Raw genomic sequence first — 25,515 nt, 5'->3', positions numbered from 1 at the left:
ATATATGTGTTTAATGAACTCAAAAGTTTCACATTTTGTTCCCCAATTTCAGGCATTCTTGGGCAGAGTAAGAGTTTTGGTCATGGTTGAAAGTGTAGGTAACAGTGACATATAGTTGTTACATGCACATCATTTGGTCTTTAGTGGATAGTTGTCTCATTTATAAACCTACCCCATTTCCTAATCTTAACAATATCCTGTGGGTTGACAAGAATCCATGCCTAACAAGAATGTGTCCTCAGTACACGAATGCCCCACTCGCACTATCATTTTCTATGTTCAGTGGACCGTGAAATTGGGGTAAAATCTCTAATTTGGCATTAAAATTAGAAAGATCATATCATAGGGAACAAGTGTACCAAGTTTGAAGTCGGTTGGACTTCAACTTCATCAAAAACTACCTCGACCAAAAACTTTAACCTGAAGCGGGACAGACGGACGAACGAACGAACGGACGAACGAACGAACGAACGAACGGACGGACGGACGAACGAACGGACGCACAGACCAGAAAACATAATGCCCCTCTACTATCGTAGGTGGGGCATAAAAACTGTCTAAGCTGATAAACATTGGTATTCAATAGATTTTATGTACTGACTACAACCTGACAAACAACCATTATAAAAACTATTTAATTTTATGGATAATTCATTAACTTTTGAAGAAAGTTTTAGTTTCTTGTGTACAATTTGGAAATTAGTATGGCGTTCATTATCACTGGACTAGTATATATTTGTTTAGGGGGCAGCTGAAGGACGCCTCCGGGTGCGGGAATTTCTCGCTACATTGTTGGTGACCCTCTGCTGTTGTTTTTTATTTGGTCGGGTTGTTGTCTCTTTGACACATTCCCCATTTCCATTCTCAATTTTACTATTAGTTGCATGAGGTCTTGGAATTTCAATGAAGACAAAGCTAGTTATATGTAAAGTATAATAAGAGCCTTAACACATTTATGAAACCATTTATAAGAAATTTCTATCTATTACCTATGTGGAATAAGTTACTTGGAGAAAATTTATTTGCTTATACTTTTCTATTGAGTGCTGATTTAAATTTCTGTTCATCACAGGTGGCTGACACTCACTCAGGACTCTTAACTAAAGCATTACAATATTACAATAATTAATAATCTTAAGCAAAACTTGAATAGAAATAATGCCTTGAAAACCAAATCTTCCAGGAGAATAAGTATGCTTTATATTACATTGTACTTTGACTGTATTATGACTGTTGTTTTTCTACAGCATATTGTTAAAATTTCTGACCAGTTGAACAGTTTGATTGGATAAAACAAATTCAGGTTGAGTCAGAATTTTGAATGAACAGAGAGAAACACTTATCAAGTATTGTAATGTAATTGTTTATTTCCTGAATTTCAATGGTTATAAGTATCCAAGAATATTTCCCTGAAAATAAATATTCATATCAAATATTTCTGTTGTATAAACTGCTTCAGAAGGTAAGTTGTTTCTCTTATTTTTAAAATGGAAGGCTCATAGTTAAAAAATACAGAACTACATTTACTAAAAAAGAAATAACAAATGCAAGAAAAATTATACCTGTGCACTTATTCTTTTAGGTAGAAGCATTAAAATAATTGGCTTAAAACTGTAGATCTATTGAATTTTCATATCTTTTGTAAAAGTTATAACAAGAATTCAACCAAGTTATCATTATAATGCAGTGATGTAGTTAATTTCATTTTATGAATTTTTTATAAGAAAAGTGGAGGTAGCTGGTCAAATTTGAAAAAAAGCTTTATTTTTTCTTTCTTCAAAAGCTAATAATAATGAAAACAAAATGGGCAACATAATCAGTGAACATCCTTCTGCCAGAGTTGATAGCTAAACTTAAGTTTGATTTGACAACATCCTTCTGTCAGAGTTGATAGCTAAACTTAAGTTTGATTTGACAAGATCCTTCTGTCAGCGTTGATAGCTAAACTTAGTTTGATTTGACAAAGAGTAGGCAAAATTTGTTTACTTGTTACAGGTAGAAAAATGACACATGTGGAAAAAAAAGCAGGAAAATCAAAACTTCGATTTGAAGAGACAAAGGCTGAAGACCCACCCTCATACAATGATGCCCTTAGATTTCCTGACAAACTATTTAAAAGTGACCGCCATACATTCACCTGCCTGAAGGCTATATTTGGTATCTTCTGTGGATTTTTTACTGGTGGATTACTGTTTGTTCTGCTAATCTACAGTTTTGGTTTTACCTTAAATATAGCTGGGTATATATCTATTGGAGTCACAGCCCTAGCATGTCTAGGTCTAGCACTATCTGTCCATGTCCGCTGTATCGTGGTATTGATGATTCCTAGTCTATTCACTGGTAGAGGAAGGGTAGCCATCTTGGCAGTTATATTTGGACTCCTGTTATCAGGACCAATCAAAAACATCTCTATAAATACTTCAGAAGTATCAAGAAGTATGGCCTGTAGTACTGAACTCTTTCAGAATCAGTCACACACTCTCAGACAGCAGCTTCAGGTACCAATTGAGAAAATTACTGATGCCCTGGACAAACACGCTAAAGATATAAAGGAAATTGGAAAACAAATAGATAGAGCCATAAAACCAATTTATGACGCTCTTGTTGCTGTTAAAAATGGTGTCCAGAAAGTGAGCGGTGCACTGGATACAGCTTCACAGGTAAAATAGTAGTCAGTGGTGCACTTGATACAGCTTCACAGGTAAAATAGTGAGTCAGTGGTACACTGGATACAGCTTCACAGGTAAAATAGTAAGTCAGTGGTACACTGGATACATCTTCACAGGTAAAATAGTAAGTCAGTGGTACACTGGATACAGCTTCACAGGTAAAATAGTAGTCAGTGGTGCACTGGATACAGCTTCACAGGTAAAATAGTAAGTCAGTGGTATTCTTCACAGGTAAAATAGTTAGTCAGTGATGCACTGGATACAGCTTCACAGGTAAAATAGTAAGTCAGTGGTTTTCTTCACAGGTAAAATTATTAGTCCGTGTTTCACTGGATACAGCTTCACAGGTGAAATAATTTGTCAGTGGTGCACTCGATACAGCCTCACAGGTAATATAATTAGTCAGTGGTGCACTGGATACAACTTCACAGGTTGAAATAATAAGTCAGTGGTGCACTTGATACAGCTTCACAGGTAAAATAGTTAAGCAGTGTGCTGAGTATATTCAGATTCACAGGTAAAACAGAAATTAAGGTGAATGGTGCAGTGTATTAATAGTTAGTCCATGTCAAACGGGATACAGCTTCACAGGTAAAAACACTTATTAAGTAGAGTGTTAAGCAGTGTTAAATGAATATTACTTATGGAGTGTGTATTTTGAAGATAATTAAATCAAACTCATTGTATGTCAATATAATGTACCTTTATTCTGTATTTGGAATATAGGAGTAACTGTTTACTGATTGTGAGAGATCTCTTATGTTTATAATTCATATATTTACAGGAGTGTGACAGAATGATGAACAGTGTGTATAGTGACTGTACAAGAGAACTCAGCAATGCATTCAATAAATGTAGGAAGACACTTCGTAGAGCTACAACGTAAATATTATTATCAATCGTTCATCATGTCTGACATCAGAATCATTTGATTATTAATTAAAACAAACAATAGATAAAAACTGTGATTCAGCTGCTGCTTGAAATATTCTGTCAAATTAACCTAAGCAGAAAACTTAACACTGAAAATTGGTAATTAATTGTAATTGACCATGGTGTAGAAGGGGGACGAACGAACGATACCAAAGGGACAGTCAAAATCATAAATCGAAAATAAACTGACAACGCCATGGCTAAAAATGTATATACTTTTTCAGGTACTTTTTTGTTCCATGGTTAGATTTCACAGTAACAATTATACTCTTTCACGGGTACTTTCCAGGAAAACAACAGTGACTAGTATACTCTTTTACAGATATGTTCCTAGAACAGTAACTAGTATACTCTCTTACAGATATGTTCCTAGAACAGTAACTAGTATACTCTCTTACAGATATGTTCCAGGATTAGAACAGTGACTAGTATACTCTTTTATAGATATTTTCCAGGAATAGAACAGTGACTAGTATACTTTTTTACAGATATGTTCCAGGAATAGAACAGTAACTAGTATACTCTTTTACAGGTATATTTCAGAATTAGAACAGTAACTAGTATACTCTTTTAGATATGTTCCAGGATTAGAACAGTAACTAGTATACTCTATTACAGATATGTTCCAGGAATAGAACAGTAACTAGTATACTCTTTTACAGATATGTTCCAGGATTAGAACAGTAACTAGTATACTCTATTACAGATATGTTCCAGGAATAGAACAGTAACTAGTATACTCTTTTACAGATATGTTCCAGGATTAGAACAGTAACTAGTATACTCTTTTACAAATATGTTCCAGGAATAGAACAGTGACTAGTATACTTTTTTAGATATGTTCCAGGAATAGAACAGTAACTAGTATACTCTTTTACAGATATGTTCCAGGATTAGAACAGTAACTAGTATACTCTTTTACAGATATGTTCCAGGAATAGAACAGTGACTAGTATACTTTTTTACAGATATGTTCCAGAAATAGAACAGTAACTAGTATACTCTTTTATAGATACGTTTTAGGATTAGAACAGTAACTAGTATACTCTTTTACAGATATGTTCCAGGATTAGAACAGTAACTAGTATACTCTTTTACAGATATGTTCCAGGGTTAGAACAGTAACTAGTATACTCTTTTATAGATATGTTTCAGGATTAGAACAGTAACTAGTATACTCTTTTACAGATATGTTCCAGGATTAGAACAGTAACTAGTATACTCTTTTACAGATATGTTCCAGGATTAGAACAGTTACTAGTATACTCTTTTACAGATATGTTCCAGGGTTAGAACAGTAACTAGTATACTCTTTTATAGATATGTTTCAGGATTAGAACAGTAACTAGTATACTCTTTTACAGATATGTTCCAGGATTAGAACAGTAACTAGTATACTCTTTTACAGATTTGTTGCAGGATTAGAACAATAACTAGAACATTAACTAATATACTTTTTACAGATATGTTCCAGGATTAGAACAGTAACTAGTATACTCTTTTACATATATGTTCCAAGATTAGAACAGTAACGAGTATACTCTTTTACAGATATGTTCCAGTATTAGAACAGTGACTAGTAAACTCTTTTACAGATATGTTCCTAGAACAGTAACTAGTATACTCTTTTACAGATATGTTCCAGGATTAGAACAGTAACTAGTATACTCTTTTATAGATATGTTGCAGGATTAGAACAGTAACTAGTATAGTCTTTTATAGATATGTTCCAGGATTAGAACAGTGACTAGTATACTCTTTTACAGATATGTTCCAGGATTAGAACAGTGACTAGTATACTCTTTTATAGATATGTTTCAGGATTAGAACAGTAACTATTATACTCTTTTAAAGATATGTTCCAGGATTAAAACAGTAACTAGTATACTCTTTTACAGATATGTTCCAGGGTTAGAACAGTGACTAGTATACTCTTTTAGATATGTTCCAGGATTAGAACAGTAACTAGTATACTCTATTACAGATATGTTCCAGGAATAGAACAGTAACTAGTATACTCTTTTACAGATATGTTCCAGGATTAGAACAGTAACTAGTATACTCTATTACAGATATGTTCCAGGAATAGAACAGTAACTAGTATACTCTTTTACAGATATGTTCCAGGATTAGAACAGTAACTAGTATACTCTTTTACAAATATGTTCCAGGAATAGAACAGTGACTAGTATACTTTTTTAGATATGTTCCAGGAATAGAACAGTAACTAGTATACTCTTTTACAGATATGTTCCAGGATTAGAACAGTAACTAGTATACTCTTTTACAGATATGTTCCAGGAATAGAACAGTGACTAGTATACTTTTTTACAGATATGTTCCAGAAATAGAACAGTAACTAGTATACTCTTTTATAGATACGTTTTAGGATTAGAACAGTAACTAGTATACTCTTTTACAGATATGTTCCAGGATTAGAACAGTAACTAGTATACTCTTTTACAGATATGTTCCAGGAATAGAACAGTGACTAGTATACTTTTTTACAGATATGTTCCAGGAATAGAACAGTAACTAGTATACTCTTTTATAGATACGTTTTAGGATTAGAACAGTGACTAGTATACTCTTTTACAGATATGTTCCAGTATTAGAACAGTGAATAGTAAACTCTTTTACAGATATGTTCCTAGAACAGTAACTAGTATACTAATTTACAGATATGTTCCAGGATTAGAACAGTAACTAGTATACTCTTTATATGTTGCAGGATTAGAACAGTAACTAGTATACTCTTTTATAGATATGTTCCAGGGTTAGAACAGTAACTAGTATACTCTTTTACAGATATGTTCCAGGATTAGAACAGTAATTAGTATACTCTATTACAGATATGTTCCAGGATTATAACAGTAACTAGTATACACTAATATAGATATGTTCCAGGATTAGAACAGTAACTAGTATACTCTTTATATGTTGCAGGATTAGAACAGTAACTAGTATACTCTTTTATAGATATGTTCCAGGGTTAGAACAGTAACTAGTAAACTCTTTTACAGATATGTTCCTAGAACAGTAACTAGTATACTTTTTTACAGATATGTTCCAGGATTAGAACAGTAACTAGTATACTCTTTTATAGATATGTTCCAGGGTTAGAACAGTAACTAGTAAACTCTTTTACAGATATGTTCCTAGAACAGTAACTAGTATACTTTTTTACAGATATGTTCCAGGGTTAGAACAGTGACTAGTATACTCTTTTATAGATATGTTTCAGGATTAAAACAGTGACTAGTATACTCTTTTACAGATATGTTCCAGGATTAGAACAGTAACGAGTATACTCTTTTATAGATATGCTCCAGGGTTAGAACAGTGACTAGTATACTCTTTTACCGATATGTTCCAGGATTAGAACAGTAACTAGTATACTCTATTACAGATATGTTCCAGGATTAGAACAGTAACTAGTATACTCTTTTTCAGATATGTTCCATGATTAGAACAGTAACTAGTATATGTAACAAAAAATTTGTTCCGGCGTGACATTTGTTCCACCGGAACAAATTTCATAGGAAATATGTTCCACCGGAACTTATGTCACAGAAAATATGTTCCAGCACTATAAAATTTGTTCTAGAACTAATTTTTTAACCAAGTGTGAAATAAGTTCCGGAACAAAAATCACAGCACCATGAATTTTGTTCCAATATTAAAATTTAAAAAAAAAGTGAAATAAGTTCTTGTGATATTAGTTTTAAACGAAGGTATTTTTATAGAAATCAATGAAAATGTTCTGCTCGAACCTATAGCTATTTCACAGAAAATAAGTTCTGTGCTTGCATGGGGTACATTTGGAATTGAAGGAATGACTTTAGGATAAAGATAAGAAATAAAAGCGATGATAATGTATCTATGTTTGATCGTTTATGTGGTATTCAACCTCCTTATTTCCTGATGATCTGTCATTGGTGTTCTAATCATACATGTACTTAGTAGCAATGGTCATTGCACAGTTTTTAAAGAGCGTGTATTTTGTTTCTTTATGTCTTTTAATATAATTGATCAGCCACTTTGTCCTTTTCAAAAAAGTACAAATATTCATCTTCAACTATAATACTTTTTTTCGGAATGACTTTTATTATTATTTCTTATTCTACTCTTTCCTGGCTCATAAGTGCCATTTTTAGTATTATTACTTGAGCATGTTATTAAACTTTTTCTTTACTCCACATGATCCAATTGGATGTTTACACTTTTTATTTATTACATTATGCAATATAATACATGTTTTTTATAATGACTTTAAACTCACTGATGACAAGTGCTTAGTATATAAGAAAACTTGTTTAACCAGTGGAACATATTTCACAAACAAGGAACTTATTTCACCAGGTGAGGAACAAATTTCACAAACATGGAACTTATTTTACTAGGTAAGGAACAAATTTCACCAACCCAGAACTTATTTCACCAAGTAAAGTGTGGAACTTATTTCATAGAGATGGAACAAATTATATAGAAATTGTCTGTGAAAAAAGTTCTCCCAGAACATATTTCCTGTGAAATTAGTTCCACTGGAACTTTTTTCACAGGAACAAATTTTTGCTTACATATACTCTTTTACAGATATGTTACAGGATTAGAACAGTTACTAGTATACTCTTTTGCAGATATGTTGCAGGATTAGAACAGTGACTAGTATACTCTTTTACTGATATGTTCCAGGATTAGAACAGTAACTAGTATACTCTTTTACAGATATGTTCCTAGAACAGTGACTAGTATACTCTTTTACAGATGTGTTCCTAGAACAGTAACTAGTATACTCTTTTACAGGTATGTTCCAGGATTAGAACAGTGACTAGTGTACTCTTTACATATATGTTCCAGGATTAGAACAGTTACTAGTATACTCTTTTACAGAGTTGTTCCAGGATTAGAACAGTAACTATTATACTCTTTTATAGATATATTCCTAGAACAGTAACTAGTATACTCTTTTACAGATATGTTCCTAGAACAGTAACTAGTATACTCTTTGACAGATATGTTCCTAGAACAGTAACTAGTATACTCTTTGACAGATATGTTCCTAGAACAGTAACTAGTATACTCTTTGACAGATATGTTCCTAGAACAGTAACTAGTATACTCTTTGACAGATATGTTCCTAGAACAGTAACTAGTATACTCTTTGACAGATATGTTCCTAGAACAGTAACTAGTATACTCTTTTACAGATATATTCCTAGAACAGTAACTAGTATACTCTTTTACAGATATGTTCCTAGAACAGTAACTAGTATACTCTTTGACAGATATGTTCCTAGAACAGTAACTAGTATACTCTTTGACAGATATATTCCTAGAACAGTAACTAGTATACTCTTTTACAGATATGTTCCTAGAACAGTAACTAGTATACTCTTTCACAGATATGTTCCAGGATTAAAACAGTAACTATTATACTCTTTTTCAGGTGGGTTCCACGTTTAGATATCACAGCAGTCTGTAAAATCCTTGATATAAACAAGGTCTGCATTATACTCAAACCATCTTTTGTATGTTCACCAGTCAAAGCACTTGATAAAGCAGCTAAGAAACTTGCTGATTTTGCTGTCAATCTGGTCAAAGATATCGATAAATGGTTTCAATTTAACATCATCAAGAAGTCTCAGAATGACAAGGTCTATAATGCTACTAAAACAGCTAAAGAATTCATTGCTGAGATTGAGAAAGCTCTGACCGACAAGAAAATAACATTTACTTACATCGTGGAAATTATGAGCAAACTTTTAGCTCTTTCCCTTCTGTTGCTCCTAACCCAATCATTTTTTTATTTGAAAAATTATCTGGCCAAGGATGAATTTGATAACATTTACATAACTTCCCAGTTTAAGGGTTATGATTCTAAAATAAGAGAGAAAGGACAACAGGGTGTGTTACCTCTTCAAAAGAAGGAAAAGAAACTCTACACAGATAGTACATCCTTTATGATGTCTCCAAAAGAAAGAAGTCAGAGTTTGATGGGTATTTCTCAGCTCCTCCTACACGTGTTACTGAGTGCTCTGATTGTGTTCCTTAATTACGTACTGTTCTACATATTGTTCCTTGTAAACAGGTATGGCCAGGTAAATGTAGAGGTCACTGGAAAAAGTAAAATAAACCTAAAGGTCAGAGGAGGACAAATGGCTGCTTTTATAAACAGTTTTATAAATAACATTAACATTGAAAACACATACGAAGCTAGCTATAATACAACTGTATGCCTGCCAAGTCCTACACCTCCAGATGCTACGGACATTCCAGTTCTTTGTTCAGCTTATGCAGCTGCTCTTCTCCTGGTTTTACTGCAAGCCTATGGAGCAAGATACAATCGTAAAATATGTGCCTTCTACTATCCTGAACAGGAAAAAGAACGTATTGCTTTTCTGCAGAAGAAAATCCTTTACAACCGCAAGGGAAGGCACACATTCATTAAACAACATGTTACTTCAATAAAGAATCAAAAAATTGCTGAGCAGAGAATGTCTGTAAAACAAATGTTATCTGCAATATGTCCCTGCTTTAAAGTGAAAAAAACAGATCTAAAATTCTGTATGAACTGTGGAGCTATTCAAGGGTCCAGTTGTACATTACAAGAATGTAAAAACACAAACTGCACATCAACTTATTGTTCTGATTGTTTTAATGATTGTGGACATACTTGTCCTATCTGTAGAAAATAACATGTTTAACATGTTTATATTATATATCTGATATTTATTGTTTTTTAAATATAAGATTAAGTGAAGAATACAGACCCCATGTTCACCAAGATTAGTTGAAAAACATACAATCTTCAGTTTTCAACTTATATATGTAGAAATGTAACAAAGTTTTTTGTATAAACTTGAAGGCAACTCGAAAAAAGTGTGATGTTATTTGGCAAATTTATAAATACTCTTTAATTTTTGCACCCCTTATTAGCCAATTTGTTACAAATTTAACACACAAGCATATTATCCCCTCCAACAAGGAATATATACATAAAGAAGGATCACTCAATCTTAATTTCAAAATTGCCAAACAGCTCTTAGTCTCCAGCTATTTCAAGCTGTAATTTTGCTTATGAATATACATCAAGTATTGCTTTTTACTATTATTAAATATTTTCATTTATCTTATTTATCTTATTTATAGATTCTATTCCCGCTTATTTTTATGTTAATGTACATCAACAAAGAAATGTGAGGTATATTCCAATGAGACGCCAGTATGTCAATGGACTACTCTCACCACACGAAGTAACCGTCATACAAGTGGCATATTTTACTAGCTATAAAACAAGGTTCAACCACCATTTTCTTCAGAAAATGTCTGTACAAAGTCAGGAGTATGACATTTGTGTTCCATTGATTCTGTTGGATGATAAAGTCTAACCTTTGATATAGATCTTTTTAATTTACATTGGAGATAGGTATTTCAGTTTGAGATAAATGAAAATCCCCTTTGAGCACCATCCATATTCCACAATGATGGCAATTTCATTAACACCTGTAAGCACATTTTGGTTCATCCAGTGAGCTTATGAAAGTAATGACCCATAAACTCATCCCATCATCTTCTGAGATTATCGGCAGCCACACATGGATTATTATTTTTTATACACTGGATTCCAGAAAGAGTTAAATGGCCAAGGAATAAGAAATACTTTTGAATGTATTGATGCAGCATCAGAATAAAAGAGGGACAGTCAAACTCATAAATCGAAAATAAACTGACAACGCCATGGATAAAAATGAAAAAGACAAACAAACAATAGTGCACATGACACAACATAGAAAACTAAAGAATAAGCAACACAAACCCCACCAAAAACAAGGGGTGATCTCAAGTGCTCTGGAAGGGTAAGCAGATCCTGCTTCACATGTGGCACCTATCGTGTTGCTAATTTTATAACAAATCCAGTATATAGTCTAATTCGGTAGTCACATTCATGAAAGGGAAGGGGATTGTGGTTACAACGTAAGGAATATATCCGATATCATTTGTGAAACTGTTATTTCATACCGGTCAATCAACTCGTGATGGCGTCTATAAAATTTACGAAGGGATGATCTCAACTTCACCATTTGGAACTCTTGGTTTAATAGTTTCCTTGTAAGCAGTAACATTCTATCAAGAAAATCATGAGAGGAAATGCAAGCTCGGGAATATCCTATCAATTGGGAGATATATACCCCGTATCCATGTGTTGCTGGATTGTTGGTGGCTTAATGTCCAGTGAGGTGTTGCTGGAATGTTACTAATTAGAAATGGAATGTTCACAACTGGAAAGCTGAAATCATCTCTTTTGTCATAAAGTTTTGTTTGCAACCGATCCTCATTGTCAATGTCTAGATGTAAGTTAAGATATGAGGCCGACTTAACTGTATCTGTTGTATCCTTTATCTCTAGTTCGATGGGATAGATGCATTCAACATAGTCACCAAATTTTGAATTAATTAACGAAAGAACATCATCTATAATATAGTGGAAAGTAGAGTTAAAGGATATTGCTAACTTCTGTATGAAATCAGCCTCATAATAATAAAGAAACCAGTCGGCACGAAGAGGGGCACAATTGGTTTCCATTGGAATGCTGACAGTCTGTGGAAAAACATGTCCACCGAACGTAACAAATATGTTGTCAATCAAGAAATCAAGCATCCTGATAATGTCAGTTTCAGAGTATTTTTTGCTTGAATCAGAGTGGTCCTTTACAAAGAAGAATTTATCCCTCCCTAAGACAAGATACTTGTTTCTACGTTGGCCATTCTTTTTTTATGAAACAAAGCAATACCAACTCTTTCAATTAGTCTTTTAGTTTGGAATCTGGAATACTTGTGTAAAGTGTAAAAAAGTCAAATGTCTTAATACTATTGCAAGATGAAAGAGAGTTAGATTGTATGTACTCTAAAAGATCTTTGGAATTTATAAGTATCCACATCTGATTCATGCCACCTCTAGAATAGGCAGTTTCATAATTACTTTGAAGCCCATCTTTGATTGCTGATAAAATAGATGTACATAATTTAGAAAGAGGTTTCGTGGAGCACTTGGAAGACCCAGCAATATACCGTTGTTTGTAAGGACACTTATGCAGTTTAGGTATCCAATACAGTGGTGGAAGATCCTTATCAGGTCCAAATTAGGGCTTGGTTTACCATGTATCTTACCTCCTATACATTTCTAAGAATATGATTGGTTAAGAGCAACCGCGTGGAGACCGTGTATATTCCATATTAGGTTAGTAGTGGAGTTGTGTTCCTTTATACAAACAACACGGCGGTGAGAAAAGTTGTTAGCATTTGTTTTTGAAACAGAATTGAAGACTAGGTCACTTTTATAGGCCACTAGCTAGTCTAAATATCACATATTAAGATAGTCAGTAAGATAAATTCTTTCCATAGTGTGCCAGTGACCTAATACGATATATATGGGGTCAGAAAATTTCATATGGGGATTCGAGGTTTGTGACCTAATACGATATATATGGTGTCAGTAAATTTCATATGGGGGTGAGAACGAACTCTCACCCCATATATATCGTATTAGGTCACTAGTGCACTATGTAACTAATTATATGCACAAGACTGAATAACTATATTGGTTTATTAGATTTAGTTTGCTAGTCTCAAATATGTTTTTATGTATCTCTTCGGAGAATTACAAGTCACTTAGTTAATTATATACACATGGAAAAAAGTATTGCAACACCTTGATTTTTTAAAACTTGAAAAATCAGCCTCTTTTTTTGGATGAAATATAATAAAATATGTGTATAATATTATTGAAACATAGTTTATGATAACATTGGCATTCAAACGAACAAAAAATGTTTGAAAAAAAAATGTTTTAAATAACCACACTTTTAATAACAAAATAAAGTGTTATTTGTACAAAAAAATGCATTTTACAACTTTTACTGTAGTCGAACTTTACAATGTCAGACATTTCAAAATTAATCTTCAGATGACTGTTCACATCATGGTTGATCGTTATACGCCAAAGAATTAGTACTTTATGCGCAGCCTCCATTGAAACGGATAACCGCATCTAAACGTCTTCTGATTGCTGCCATAAATCGACTAATTTGTTGCTAAGGTAGCAGCAACCATTTCTGATGAAGGACATTGTTTATTTCATGATGTGTTTGAACTGGTGTATCCTTTCGCGCACTTTCCGCCAAATAGTGTCACAAATATGCTCGATATGGTTCAAATCCGGGCTACGATCGGGCAAAGGAAGATGAACCAAATTCCATTTGAACATTGGATCTTCCTCCACGATGCTAATTTCCAACTTTGGCGAGCTCTGCACTACATTGGATACGGAAAACTGTGTGTCTGTTTGTTAGCAAAGGTCTCCGAAATGGTCTTATAGCACGATAACCAGTAGCGATGAGTCGATCGCGAACAGTTCTTGTTAAAAGCTTCCTGGATGGCCACCACTCTCTTTTTAGGATTGTCTTGTATGCAATGGGTTTCCTTCTGACCAACCTTCATTATGCTTGATTTCCCCTAGCAAATGGTAAAGGGGTCTTCATTATCTCGGAAGGTCTTTCACAGCGTTTATTGCCTGATTTTTATTCTCAAAACGACTTATAGTGGAATGGTGATGACCAACAATACGTTCAGTTGTTACAACGATATCACTGCTTCTCTTATGCTGATAATATGCCATCTTGCTTCGGTTAAGAGCTGACAAGGACCCATTACAAGGTGTCAATCACATAACTTTAAAAACTTGGTTATTTAAAGTGTTGAAAACAATGAGGATAAAAACAGCTGTTTTGCTGTTTACGGGTACAGTAGCTGCATGTGCAGATAAAAACTTATCGAGTCGATATTTATTGATTAAACTCAGGTGATACTTAAATAATGTTTAATTACTTCTATTTTACCAAATTATATCACAAAAAAATAAAGAGTGTTTTTTAAATTTCAATTTCAATTAGGTGTTGCAATACTTTTTTCCATGTGTATACATAAGACCACTACTATTCTATAAACCCTACATATAATTTTTTTAATCATTTTCTGTAATGTCTCAATTTATTTTAAATAAATAATCAATCCATATTGATAAAATTGTATCTAAAGTTGACAACAATATAAACCAATCTGATTTTAATTTTACTTGTCATTACACTATGATGTCATAATATGTCAAAATTCAAATAACTGACCTAAAATTTCCATTTCCCACAAAGTTTTGTCCAAAAATTATACATGAGCAACAAGAATATCCAAAAGGCTATTTTGGTTATTTTTATTTCACAATTTTGCATTCAATGCAAGAAATTGGAAGTCCTAATGCCAATATATAACACAACATTTTTTTAAATTTAAATAATGATGTCCAATAGACTAAAGTACAAGAAAAAAGGCAGCAAGATACACTAGAGAGTTACTGTTAGGTAATCAAAACAACTAGACAATGGGAGGAAACACTCTAGTTTGGGCATTACAGAAACAAGAAAATATAGGAGGGTGAATAACAGTTAGGTGATCACATAAACAAGACAATAATGGGAGGAAACACTCTAGTTTGGGCATTACAAACAAGAAAATATAGGAGGGTGAATAACAGTTAGGTGATAACAGAAACAAGACAATAATGGAGGGTCAACTAGAGTCACCTGCTTGAACCTGGCTCTACTCAGCCACCTCTCAATCTTCCTTATGCAGATAGGTAAATTTTAATTGTTATTGTTTTCATTGGCTCCTTTCATTGTATTAATTTTTAGTATCACTTATTATCTGTAAACCTCAAAAGGCCAAGGGAAAATGATAACCTTATTTGGCCAGAAATAACCAACAAAATATAGCACAGTAATGAGTAACAACTATATCAGACTCCCTTTATAAATTTGTAACATTTACACAATGAATACTATTTATAGAAGTTTGTATGTATACATATATGATGAATCGTAGACTAATTTACTAATTGTTTTTAACAATTTGATACTTAATTTGTCAATGATGGGTCATACCAATAAAAAACAATGACATGACAGATAAGTTCAGAGGTCAACTGAATATGCATATATTCATATCCACTTAAAGTTGTAGAAACTAAGGTAAGTTGGATTCTGTACACTATATTTTCTAAATGAATGTTTTAAATAAATTAAATCTTTATTATATCAGCATTTAAACTTAAATGTATAACAAAAACAACAATTTTTTCAATATTTTTTTTTCTTCTCGATATTGTGTCAATTCATTATGACTGTATAATTTAATTCTAAAAATGTCTCCTTGTATGAAAAATCAAATTAAATTAACATTATTTTTCTTTATATAAAAAATACATATAGTGTCCCCCTCACCACATGGATGTCCATAAAACAGAACATTGTGTCCCCCTCACCACATGGATGTCCATAAAACAGAACATTGTGTCCCCCTCACCACATGGATGTCCATAAAACAGAACATTGTGTCCCCCTCACCACATGGATGTCCATAAAACAGAACATTGTGTCCCCCTCACCACATGGATGTCCATAAAACAGAACATTGTGTCCCCCTCACCACATGGATGTCCATAAAACAGAACATTGTGTCCCCCTCACCACATGGATGTCCATAAAACAGAACATTGTGTCCCCCTCACCACATGGATGTCCATAAAACAGAACATTGTGTCCCCCTCACCACATGGATGTCCATAAAACAGAACATTGTGTCCCCCTCACCACATGGATGTCCATAAAACAGAACATTGTGTCCCCCTCATCACATGGATGTCCATAAAACAGAACATTGTGTCCCCCTCACCACATGGATGTCCATAAAACAGAACATTGTGTCCCCCTCACCATATGTATTCATGTGACTAACAGGCCAAGTTCGAATGGAATCTGAGTTCTGACTAGAGTTCCATATGAACGGTAAATAATTTTGAAGAGTCATAAGGTCTCTAGATTACCGGAGGTACAAGGCCCATACTCTGAATATGTTTACATTCAAATTTGATTGGATTGACATCATAACATCCAGGATATCGAGTCGATCTAAAGGAACCCTGCCACTAACCCAGGGATCCTCGAGTTCTAATGACAGGAAAGCTATATTCAATCATAACAGGTGGATTATATGACCATGTCAATCCCATCAGTACTCTAGATATCCATCGAACTTGGCCACAGATAAGGGAATGTAAAAAACATGATTGTATCATTAAAGTGGAAACACTTATTTATACATGATAGTCTATGTTTTAAATAGTTCTTTTTAATTTCTTTTATCTTTGTAATTTGTCAATTTACTTTAATATATATAACTATGCCAAGTAAACGTGACTTTCCCTCAGATTGGTAAGGTACAATTAAAAGTACCTTTCAAATCCAAGCTAGAAGTTCAAGGATAACGTTTATGTCTCTAGGAAAACTAAATCCAGCAAGTACCTGCTATCACATTTCCATATAAGTAGGACAAGTATAAATAAAATAGAAGTGGTTTATTAAGTCAATGATTCAGCAACCCAATGACACAGTAGATCAATCTCCTATGCTGTCTGAATAAATAAATAAAAATTTTAAGAGATCATAAGATCATCCTTCTTAATGTTTTAAATTCCAGGTCTGCAATCATGTATAAAGTCAGATTTACATACCAGGCCACCACAGATACAGACATAAACCTTTGTGTCGGAGATACTATATCAAACGTTGAAGATGTCGGTAACGGCTGGTCAATGGGACATAATAGGTCAACTGGTAAAACTGGCACATTTCCAACTAGTTTCATTGTCAGGAAATTGTCATTTAAAGACAAGGTCAAAAGAATGTTAATGGCAAAAAAGATGACTGACGAATTAGTCCTGATGTCCAAAAACAAGAGTGAAAGTACAGAAACTTTGGTTCCACAAAACAAGGCCAAAATTCCTGATAATATCTTACAAAAAAGACTTTCTCATGTTCCTGGACATTCAAATATTATAGGTGTCAGACTTCCTAAACTGGTTCCAAAGCCAGTCAAATCCTTTGGAAAGAACATTGTCAACAGCAGCCGTGGAGATCACAGGATCGTAAAAGGCATCTTTGGAATATTTGGAGGTGTTATTACCTGTGGAATCCTGTTTGTTCTTTTGAGATACAGTTATGAGTATTCTCTACAAAACTCTTGCTACATAACAATAGGATTTTCCCTCCCTATATGTGCAGCATTAGCCATGTCTACACACATGAGATGTATCTTTTTACTAATGGTTCCCAACCTGTTCACTGGAAAGGGACGAACTGTATTCATGTCCATTATATTCGCCCTGTTACTTGCTGGTCCCGTAGTAAACATTGTTTACAATGCAGAGCAAGCATCGCAATCAATGGCCTGCACCCAGGAACTGATCTATAACCAGACTTCCATCCTCAGAGGTCAACTAGAAGAACCAATCAGAATAATAGAGAGGAGAATTTATGAAGGCCTTGTCGAACTTAGGAACATTGCAAATTCTATCAAAAATGCTATTGCACCAGTTACTGATGCAGTTGAGGCTTTTAGGAATGGTCTCAGTGCAGCTAAGAATGCACTAGAAAATGCAGCAAAGGTAACTTTTATTTACTTTAGTGAACCTATGTTAGGGTATGAAAAAAGAAATGAAATAGTATTTGTCTTTTCTTTTTTTCACAAGAAGCTTGTTAGGAAGTAGAACTGATAACCTTTTAAACATATATATAAATATAAGCATTGTGTATAAGATTTAAAGCATTTGTTTGCTGATGCAAACTTCGGTCAGAGAATGGAAACGAAAAAAAAATCAGCAATTTTTCCATTTGTAAAGGAGCATGACTGAATTGATCTTGGCTATGGTAGGGGATTACAAATCGTAACTATAAGATACCAAAATATCAGCAAAATGTATATGAACAAACATATCATTATCATTTTTAAGATAACTTATATCTAAGTTCTATCATGTGAAGACATACACTTCTTTTTTCCCCCTTTCAAAACTTTCACTTTACAATTTATTTTCCTAGGAATGCAGTAATGGTATTAATACAGCCCAGTCTAAATGTGAGAAAGGAATTAACAATGCTAAATCTGAGTGTGAAAAAGCCCTCAAATCTGTTGACCCTACAAGGGATATTATCAACTTTGGGAAAGATGTGGCCAATACTGGAGAGTCAATAGGAAATGGTTTAGGTAGATTGTTTGGGAAAAAAAGGAAAAGAAGGAGAGCTATTACAGAGCAAGAGAAAAATGCAATAGAGTTAGCTAAACAGTTGATGGGACAAGAATCCCCCTTACAAAGATATGGTATCTATCTAAAATCTAAGAATGCTGAGACGATAACCAATAAAACACGACTGCATAAAAAGCATTTACTGAAAAGGTAGGTTAGAGAATAATCATAAATTACATTCCCTTATAAAATAGGTTAGAGAATAAACATAAACCACATGCATTGAAATTATTGTAAGTTAGAATTACACAGAAACCATGATGATTGCAACTTAAATCATACAAAAAAAAGAAACATTTAGTACCTTTTGTTGGCTACTAATTCATTTGTTTCTCTGTCATATATTTTCTCCCATTTATTTGTAATGTAGTCCTGTCATGTAATGTTGTCATTTTAATGTTATAATTAACATTGCCATTAAAGTGGGAGGTTTGGCTCCACAAAACCAGGTTCAACCCACCATTTTTATTCTTGAAATGCCCTGTACCAAGTCAGGAAAATGGCCATTGTTATATTATAGTTCGTTTCTGTGTCTGTTACATTTTAATGTTGTGTTTCTGTTGTGTCGTAGTTCTCTTATATTTGATGCGTTTCCCTCAGTTTTAGTTTGTAACCCGGATTTGTTTTTTCTCTATCGATTTATGAATTTAGAACAGGGGTTTACTATAACTGTTGCCTTTATTTAGTAATATACTTCATGAATAATAATGAATCTTTACTGGTATAAATGAATTCTTTTTCTTTACACAAGTGTGAAAATTCCATGACAGAATATTTAAGCATAATTTAATGTACAGGACATTCTTACTGCGAACATATAAGTAAAAATGGTGCAACAACTAGCTGTGCTTCATCATTTATCTATACCTTTGTTGTATTTGTGTAACACCTTCTTTGTTTGGTTTCAGTATTTTGATAAAAAGGAATGATATTGGCATTATTCATAGTACTTTTTATACTGAATATTTCGTAAAAATTACATAATCTAAATTGCCTCAAAGTTTGCTAAACACAATAAAAGTACCTCAAAATATCAGTTGACTAATGGTATTTCAGTTTATTAATGATGAACATTTAATTTCCTTGTAGGTCAAAAAGAGGTGTTTTGCATAAGATATGTGTGGTTCTAGACATTGATGCTGTTTGTAAAGTTGTCCAAGTAGCCAATGTACTTGTCTGTAAGCCTATTAAATTTATATCCACTGTCATAGAAGGTGCAAATACTGCAGTTAAATCTGTCCTTAATGATGTCATCTCCTTCTTTTATTTTGACTTTGATGGAGATATCAGTACAATTGGGAATATCAATTCCTCAAAAACAGCAGCACAAATCATTTCCCAAGTTAAAACAGACATACAGTCAAGAACTAAATGGATTCTAACAGTATCTGGTATAGTCAGTAACATTCTCGTCATCACTCTATTGTTATTATTTCTCAAGTCAATCTTCTACCTTAAGAAATTCCTCAGTAAGGATCGCTTTGACAATATCTACATTTCAAAAGCTTTTAAGACTTACGACCAGCAATGTAAGGAACAGGGAAAACCATCAGTTTTACCGCTGAAGAGAAAGGAATGCAGAAACTACGCTGACACTCGGTCACCATGGCTATCATCGAAAGAAATAGATCATGCTAAAACTGGTATTACTAAAATTGGAATTCATATCTTGATAGCAACTGTAATCATTTTCTTTGACTATGTCCTTTATTTTGTTCTGATGCTCATTGATCGCTATGGTAATCTGAATATAAATATCGGTGGCAACAGTTACCTGAATGTATCAGTAGAGGGCAGTGGATTTATTTCAGCATTTTTAAGAGCTTTCCTAAGCACTATCAAATTGGATTCAGACTTTGGAGTAGAGTTTAACCTAACAACTTGTATCCCAACTCCCAGTAAACCAGATGATAATAATATCTACAAGTTTAGTTTCCTTTACTTCTTTGCATTTGTGTTCCTTATAATGCAGGCTTATGGTTTACGTTTACGAAGGAAAATTGTCACATTCTTCTATCCAGAACGAGATATTGAGAGGATGAAATATCTTCACGAGAAAATACGACACCAGAGAAAATCTCTGTTGAATTGGTTGACCCAGCATGTCATATCTCGTAACAAGCAATTCCATATGGAAAATCGTATAACTTTCCGTGGATGGATGGAATACCGATGTCCGATATTTGCTAAATATTTCTGCCCTTGTCTACCTAAATATAAGACATGTATCAGCTGTGAAAATAAGGAAGATGGGAGAATTCGCTTCCATCAATGTGATAAATGTCAATCTAATTACTGTGAGGAATGTTTTGGAGATATGAAGTACATTTGTCTTGTTTGTAATGCTAAATCAAACATGTCAAAACGGTGACACCCCATGATTAACTATGCAACCCCATGCAACATTCTGCCATGAGCATGGATCCTTCACAAAAGTAAAGTATGTGCATTTAGTGTCATACTATATATACCAAAAAATGTACTATGAATCAATAAATATATGTGGACCAATTCTCTCTTTCTTTTAATTAAGGAACAAAAGACATTGAAATTCACTCAATGATCCTCAATTACAGACAGTGCTTTTCACCTGATAGAGACACAGCATTCACTCAATTATAGACACTGCACAAAAATAGCAACAGAAACTTCAGGTAAAAACACATCAACATGGAGACTTTGGTTTTTTTTTTTAAATTTCTTTGTAGTTTAAAGTTTGCTCAGGTACTTCATTTGATGCTGATGAAGTCATGCCCATTTCAAAGACCTTAAAGGTTGAAAAGGGTAACAAAAATACTTGTACCTGAACTTTTCCCTTCCAGCAATAAAAAGCTTGTGTGATGCCTCAATTTGGGATCACAGGATATGTAAATACATATCGAAGTAAAATCAAGTACGGGGTATTAAATCTGACACCCATGTAGGGTGGGTGCCATGCATTTTATACATCAAAGAACCGTAGCAAGAACATCTGTGGGATCTGTATTTTCCTGACTTGATACTGGCATTGTCTTATGTAGAAAATGGTGAATTTAACCTCGTTTTATATCTAGCTAAACCTCTCACTTGTAAGACAATCGCATAAAGTTACTTTGTAGTGAAAAAGATGTGTGAACAAAACAAACAGACTTTATAGGTAAAAATGTCCAAATAGGGGTACAGGAGTAAACATTGTGTTATTATCATGATCACAATAAAAACAAACAAACATGTAATAAAGAAACCAAAAAGGCATATAGAAAAAGCCCATTAGCAAAAAAGAAAGACAAGAATACAAAAAATATCAATAACAAACTAATAAATTGTTTAAATTTGTAAGGTCTTTAATTTGTATTTAAGAAATTAATCAAATACAAAAGTTAATTAATTTCCTGTTACAGGAAACAATACAATAGAAATACTCCAACACAGGAGTAAATTTAACTTGTTGTATCCGTAGGAAATGTCTTCTTTCCTCAGGAAAAGATTTATATAGATAAAGAAAATCTATATCATTTCCTTGAAGGAAAAAAAACAAACAAACAACCTGCTAGCCATGACATGAATTGATCACGTCCATTACCTATCATTATCAGAAATATGCATCACCTTATGATATGCCACTGCTGGTGGACATTACCCTCCCCCTCCCCATACATAATATTACAAGGCCAGTTATGTCCACACTCTTAGACTTATGACATGAAATATAATACTTTCGTTTTCTGAAAAGTCAGTATTTATAACCAGGTGCTCCGCAGGGCGCAGCTTTATACGACCGCAGAGGTCGAACCCTGAACAGTTGGGGCAAGTATGGACAAAACATTCAAGCGTGATACAGCTCTGAATTTGGATTGTGATCAAATTTTTGACATTACATGGGTTTTTTTTACACAAAACAAATGTCAAGATTTTAAAAATCGATTAAAGATTTCTTCTTCAAACTTTTTAAATCTAAAATTAAATAGTTGACACAGCATAGATTTCTGACACAGAATGAATGTGGTCTAATGAACTTAAAAGTTTTTTTTTTGCCTTTGAGCAATTCACTATGCTGTTGAATATTAATCCTCTCAAAAAAATGTTTGAAGAAATTTTCTTTTTATTTATGAAATCTGAAATGAGAAAAATTTAAACCCCCCCCCTTTTTTTTCACATCCCTGTTTCCCTTTTTCCAAAACTGATATCAATTCAAATTTCTAATGGAGTTTGCAACAATAACTACTCTTTTAAATACATCATAAAATATTAAAATGTAAAATAAAGTGCTTGTTATCACTGAATGGTAAAGATTGGTTGGTAGTAAAAGTGAATATACATTTTTTATTGTATAAAACAATAAAAAAAACTTCATCAGCAACATTTTATATTGGCAAATTTCCAATGAAGTTATTTACATAAAGTTATTGGCAAATAAAAATAGAAAATGACATCATAGTCATGTCTGGCAAATGTCCAACATATACATTATCTAAAAACATTTTTGATAAGATAAGGAAAAAAAGCTTCATCAGCAACATTTTATATTGGCAAATTTCCAATGAAGTTATTTACATAAAGTTATTGGCAAATAAAAATAGAAAATGACATCATAGTCATGTCTGGCAAATTTCCAACATATATTATCAACTACTATTCTATACAAAGAAAGATAACTCCAATTGAAAATTAATTGCTATTGCACAATATTGTGCAATTAGATATTTCTTGCTATTGTGCAATACTGTGCAATTGAAAATTTCTTGCTATTGCACAATACTTGATATGGAATCCTGATTTGGACCAACTTGAAAACTGGGCCCATAATCAAAAATCAAAGTACATATTTAGATAAAGCATATCAAATAAGCCCAAGAATTTAATTTTTGTTAAAATCAAACTTAGTTTAATTTTGGACCCTTGGGACCTTAATGTAGACCAATTTGAAAACTGGACCAAAAATTAAGAATCTACATACACAGTTAGATTTGGCATATCAAAGAACCCATTTATTCAATTTTTGATGAAATCAAACAAAGTTTAATTTTGGACCCCCATTTGGACCAACTTGAAAACTAGGCCAATAATTAAAAATCTAAGTACATTTTTAAATTCAGCATATCAAAGAACCCCAAGGATTCAATTTTTGTTAAAATCAAACTAAGTTTAATTTTGGACCCTTTGGACCTTAATGTAGACCAAAAAAGTAGATAAAAAATACATTTGGTGCACAAAATTATAAGCCTAGTATCTTTGGCGAGTCTTTTGTAGACAAAAAAAAAATTTGGTGCACTAAATTATAAGCCTGGTATCTTTGGCGAGTCTTTTGTAGACAAAAAGAACATTTGGTGTACTAAATTATAAGCCTGGTAATTTTGGCGAGTCTTTTGTAGACAAAAAATACATTTGGTGCACTTAATTATAAGCCAGGTATCTTTGGTTAGTCTTTTGTAGACAAAAAGAACATTTCTTGTACCGGTACTTAATTATAAGCCTGGTATCTTTGGCGAGTCTTTTGTAGACAAAAAGTACATTGGGTGTACTAAATTATAAGCTTGGTTTCTTTGGGGAGTCTTGTAGATAAAAAATACATTTGGTGCACTAAATTAGAAGCCTGGTATCTTTGGTTAGTTTTTTGTAGACAAAAAGTACATTTGATGCAATAAATTATAAGGCTGGTATCTTTGGTGAGTCTTTTGTAGACAAAAAGTACATTTGATGCACTAAATTATAAGCCAGGTATCTTCGGTGAATCTTTTGTAGACAAAAGGTATGTTTGATGTACTAAATTATAAGCGTGGTATCTTTGGTGAGTATTTTGTAGACAAAAAATACATTTGGTGCACTAAATCATAAGCCTGATATCTTTGGTGAGTCTTTTGTAGACAAAAAGTATGTTTGGTGTACTAAATTATAAGCCAGGTATCTTTGGCGAGTCTTTTGTAGACAAAAAGTACATTGGGTGTACTAAATTATAAGTTTGGTTTCTTTGGCGAGTCTTTTGTAGACAAAAAGTACATCGGGTGTACTAAATTATAAGCTTGGTTTCTTTGGCGAGTCTTTTGTAGATACAAAATACATTTGGTACACAAAATTATAAGCCAGGAATCTTTGGCGATTCTTTTGTAGACAAAAAAAACATTTGGTGCACTAAATTATAAGCCTGGTATCTTTGGTGAGTCTTTTGTAGACAAAAAGTATGTTTGGTGCACTAAATTATAAGCTTGGTATCTTTGGCGAGTCGTTTGTAGACATAAAGTATGTTTGGTGTACTAAATTATAAGCCTGGTATCTTTGGCGAGTCGTTTGTAGACATAAAGTATGTTTGGTGTACTAAATTATAAGGCTGGTATCTTTGGTGAATCTTTTGTAGACAATAGTATGTTTGGTGTACTAAATTATAAGCTTGGTTTCTTTGGCGAGTCCTTTGTAGACAAAAAGTACATATGATGCATTAAATTATGAGCCTGGTATCTTTGGTGAGTCTTTTGTAGACAAACAGTACATTTTGTGCACTAAATTATAAGCCTGGTATCTTCGGAGAGTTTTAATCAGAATTTTTAATTTGTTAAATGAGTAAAACAATGTACTTAGACAATTGATTTAAACTGCACCCTTCATGACACTCTACACAAAAACACAAACAAGGATTTATATGATCAGTGACTGAAATGGTCAACACACATAGCACAGTTGCAGTATTAAAGTCTTTAAAGTTTACAACTTCAATGTGTTTGGATGATACTACTAGGTTCATTATAAA

The 25,515-nt window shown here is 33.2% G+C and overlaps 3 protein-coding genes across 3 annotated transcripts in view; 2 read left to right on the top strand and 1 right to left on the bottom strand.

Moving 5' to 3' along the window:
- The window catches only part of LOC143082286 (cysteine--tRNA ligase, cytoplasmic-like), a 193,836-nt gene that overhangs the window by 51,290 nt on the left and 117,031 nt on the right, over positions 1-25,515 (bottom strand). The window lies entirely within an intron of this gene.
- On the top strand, positions 1,404-10,733 carry LOC143082284 (DC-STAMP domain-containing protein 2-like). The gene is made up of 4 exons (XM_076257903.1): positions 1,404-1,462; positions 1,996-2,660; positions 3,454-3,551; positions 9,052-10,733. The coding sequence occupies exons 2-4, from the start codon at positions 2,004-2,006 to the stop codon at positions 10,298-10,300; spliced, it is 2,004 nt and encodes a 667-aa protein (XP_076114018.1). The 5' UTR covers positions 1,404-1,462; positions 1,996-2,003; the 3' UTR covers positions 10,301-10,733.
- LOC143082282 (protein sneaky-like) lies at positions 15,597-21,305 on the top strand. The gene is made up of 4 exons (XM_076257901.1): positions 15,597-15,681; positions 17,189-18,155; positions 18,589-18,944; positions 19,884-21,305. Exons 2-4 carry the CDS (start codon positions 17,199-17,201, stop codon positions 21,163-21,165), a joined length of 2,595 nt encoding a protein of 864 aa, XP_076114016.1. The 5' UTR covers positions 15,597-15,681; positions 17,189-17,198; the 3' UTR covers positions 21,166-21,305.

The sequence above is a fragment of the Mytilus galloprovincialis genome, chromosome 7, assembly GCF_965363235.1.
Source record: "Mytilus galloprovincialis chromosome 7, xbMytGall1.hap1.1, whole genome shotgun sequence".
NCBI classification, from domain to species: Eukaryota; Metazoa; Mollusca; class Bivalvia; order Mytilida; family Mytilidae; genus Mytilus; species Mytilus galloprovincialis.
This window is presented reverse-complemented; position numbering and strand designations above follow the sequence as displayed.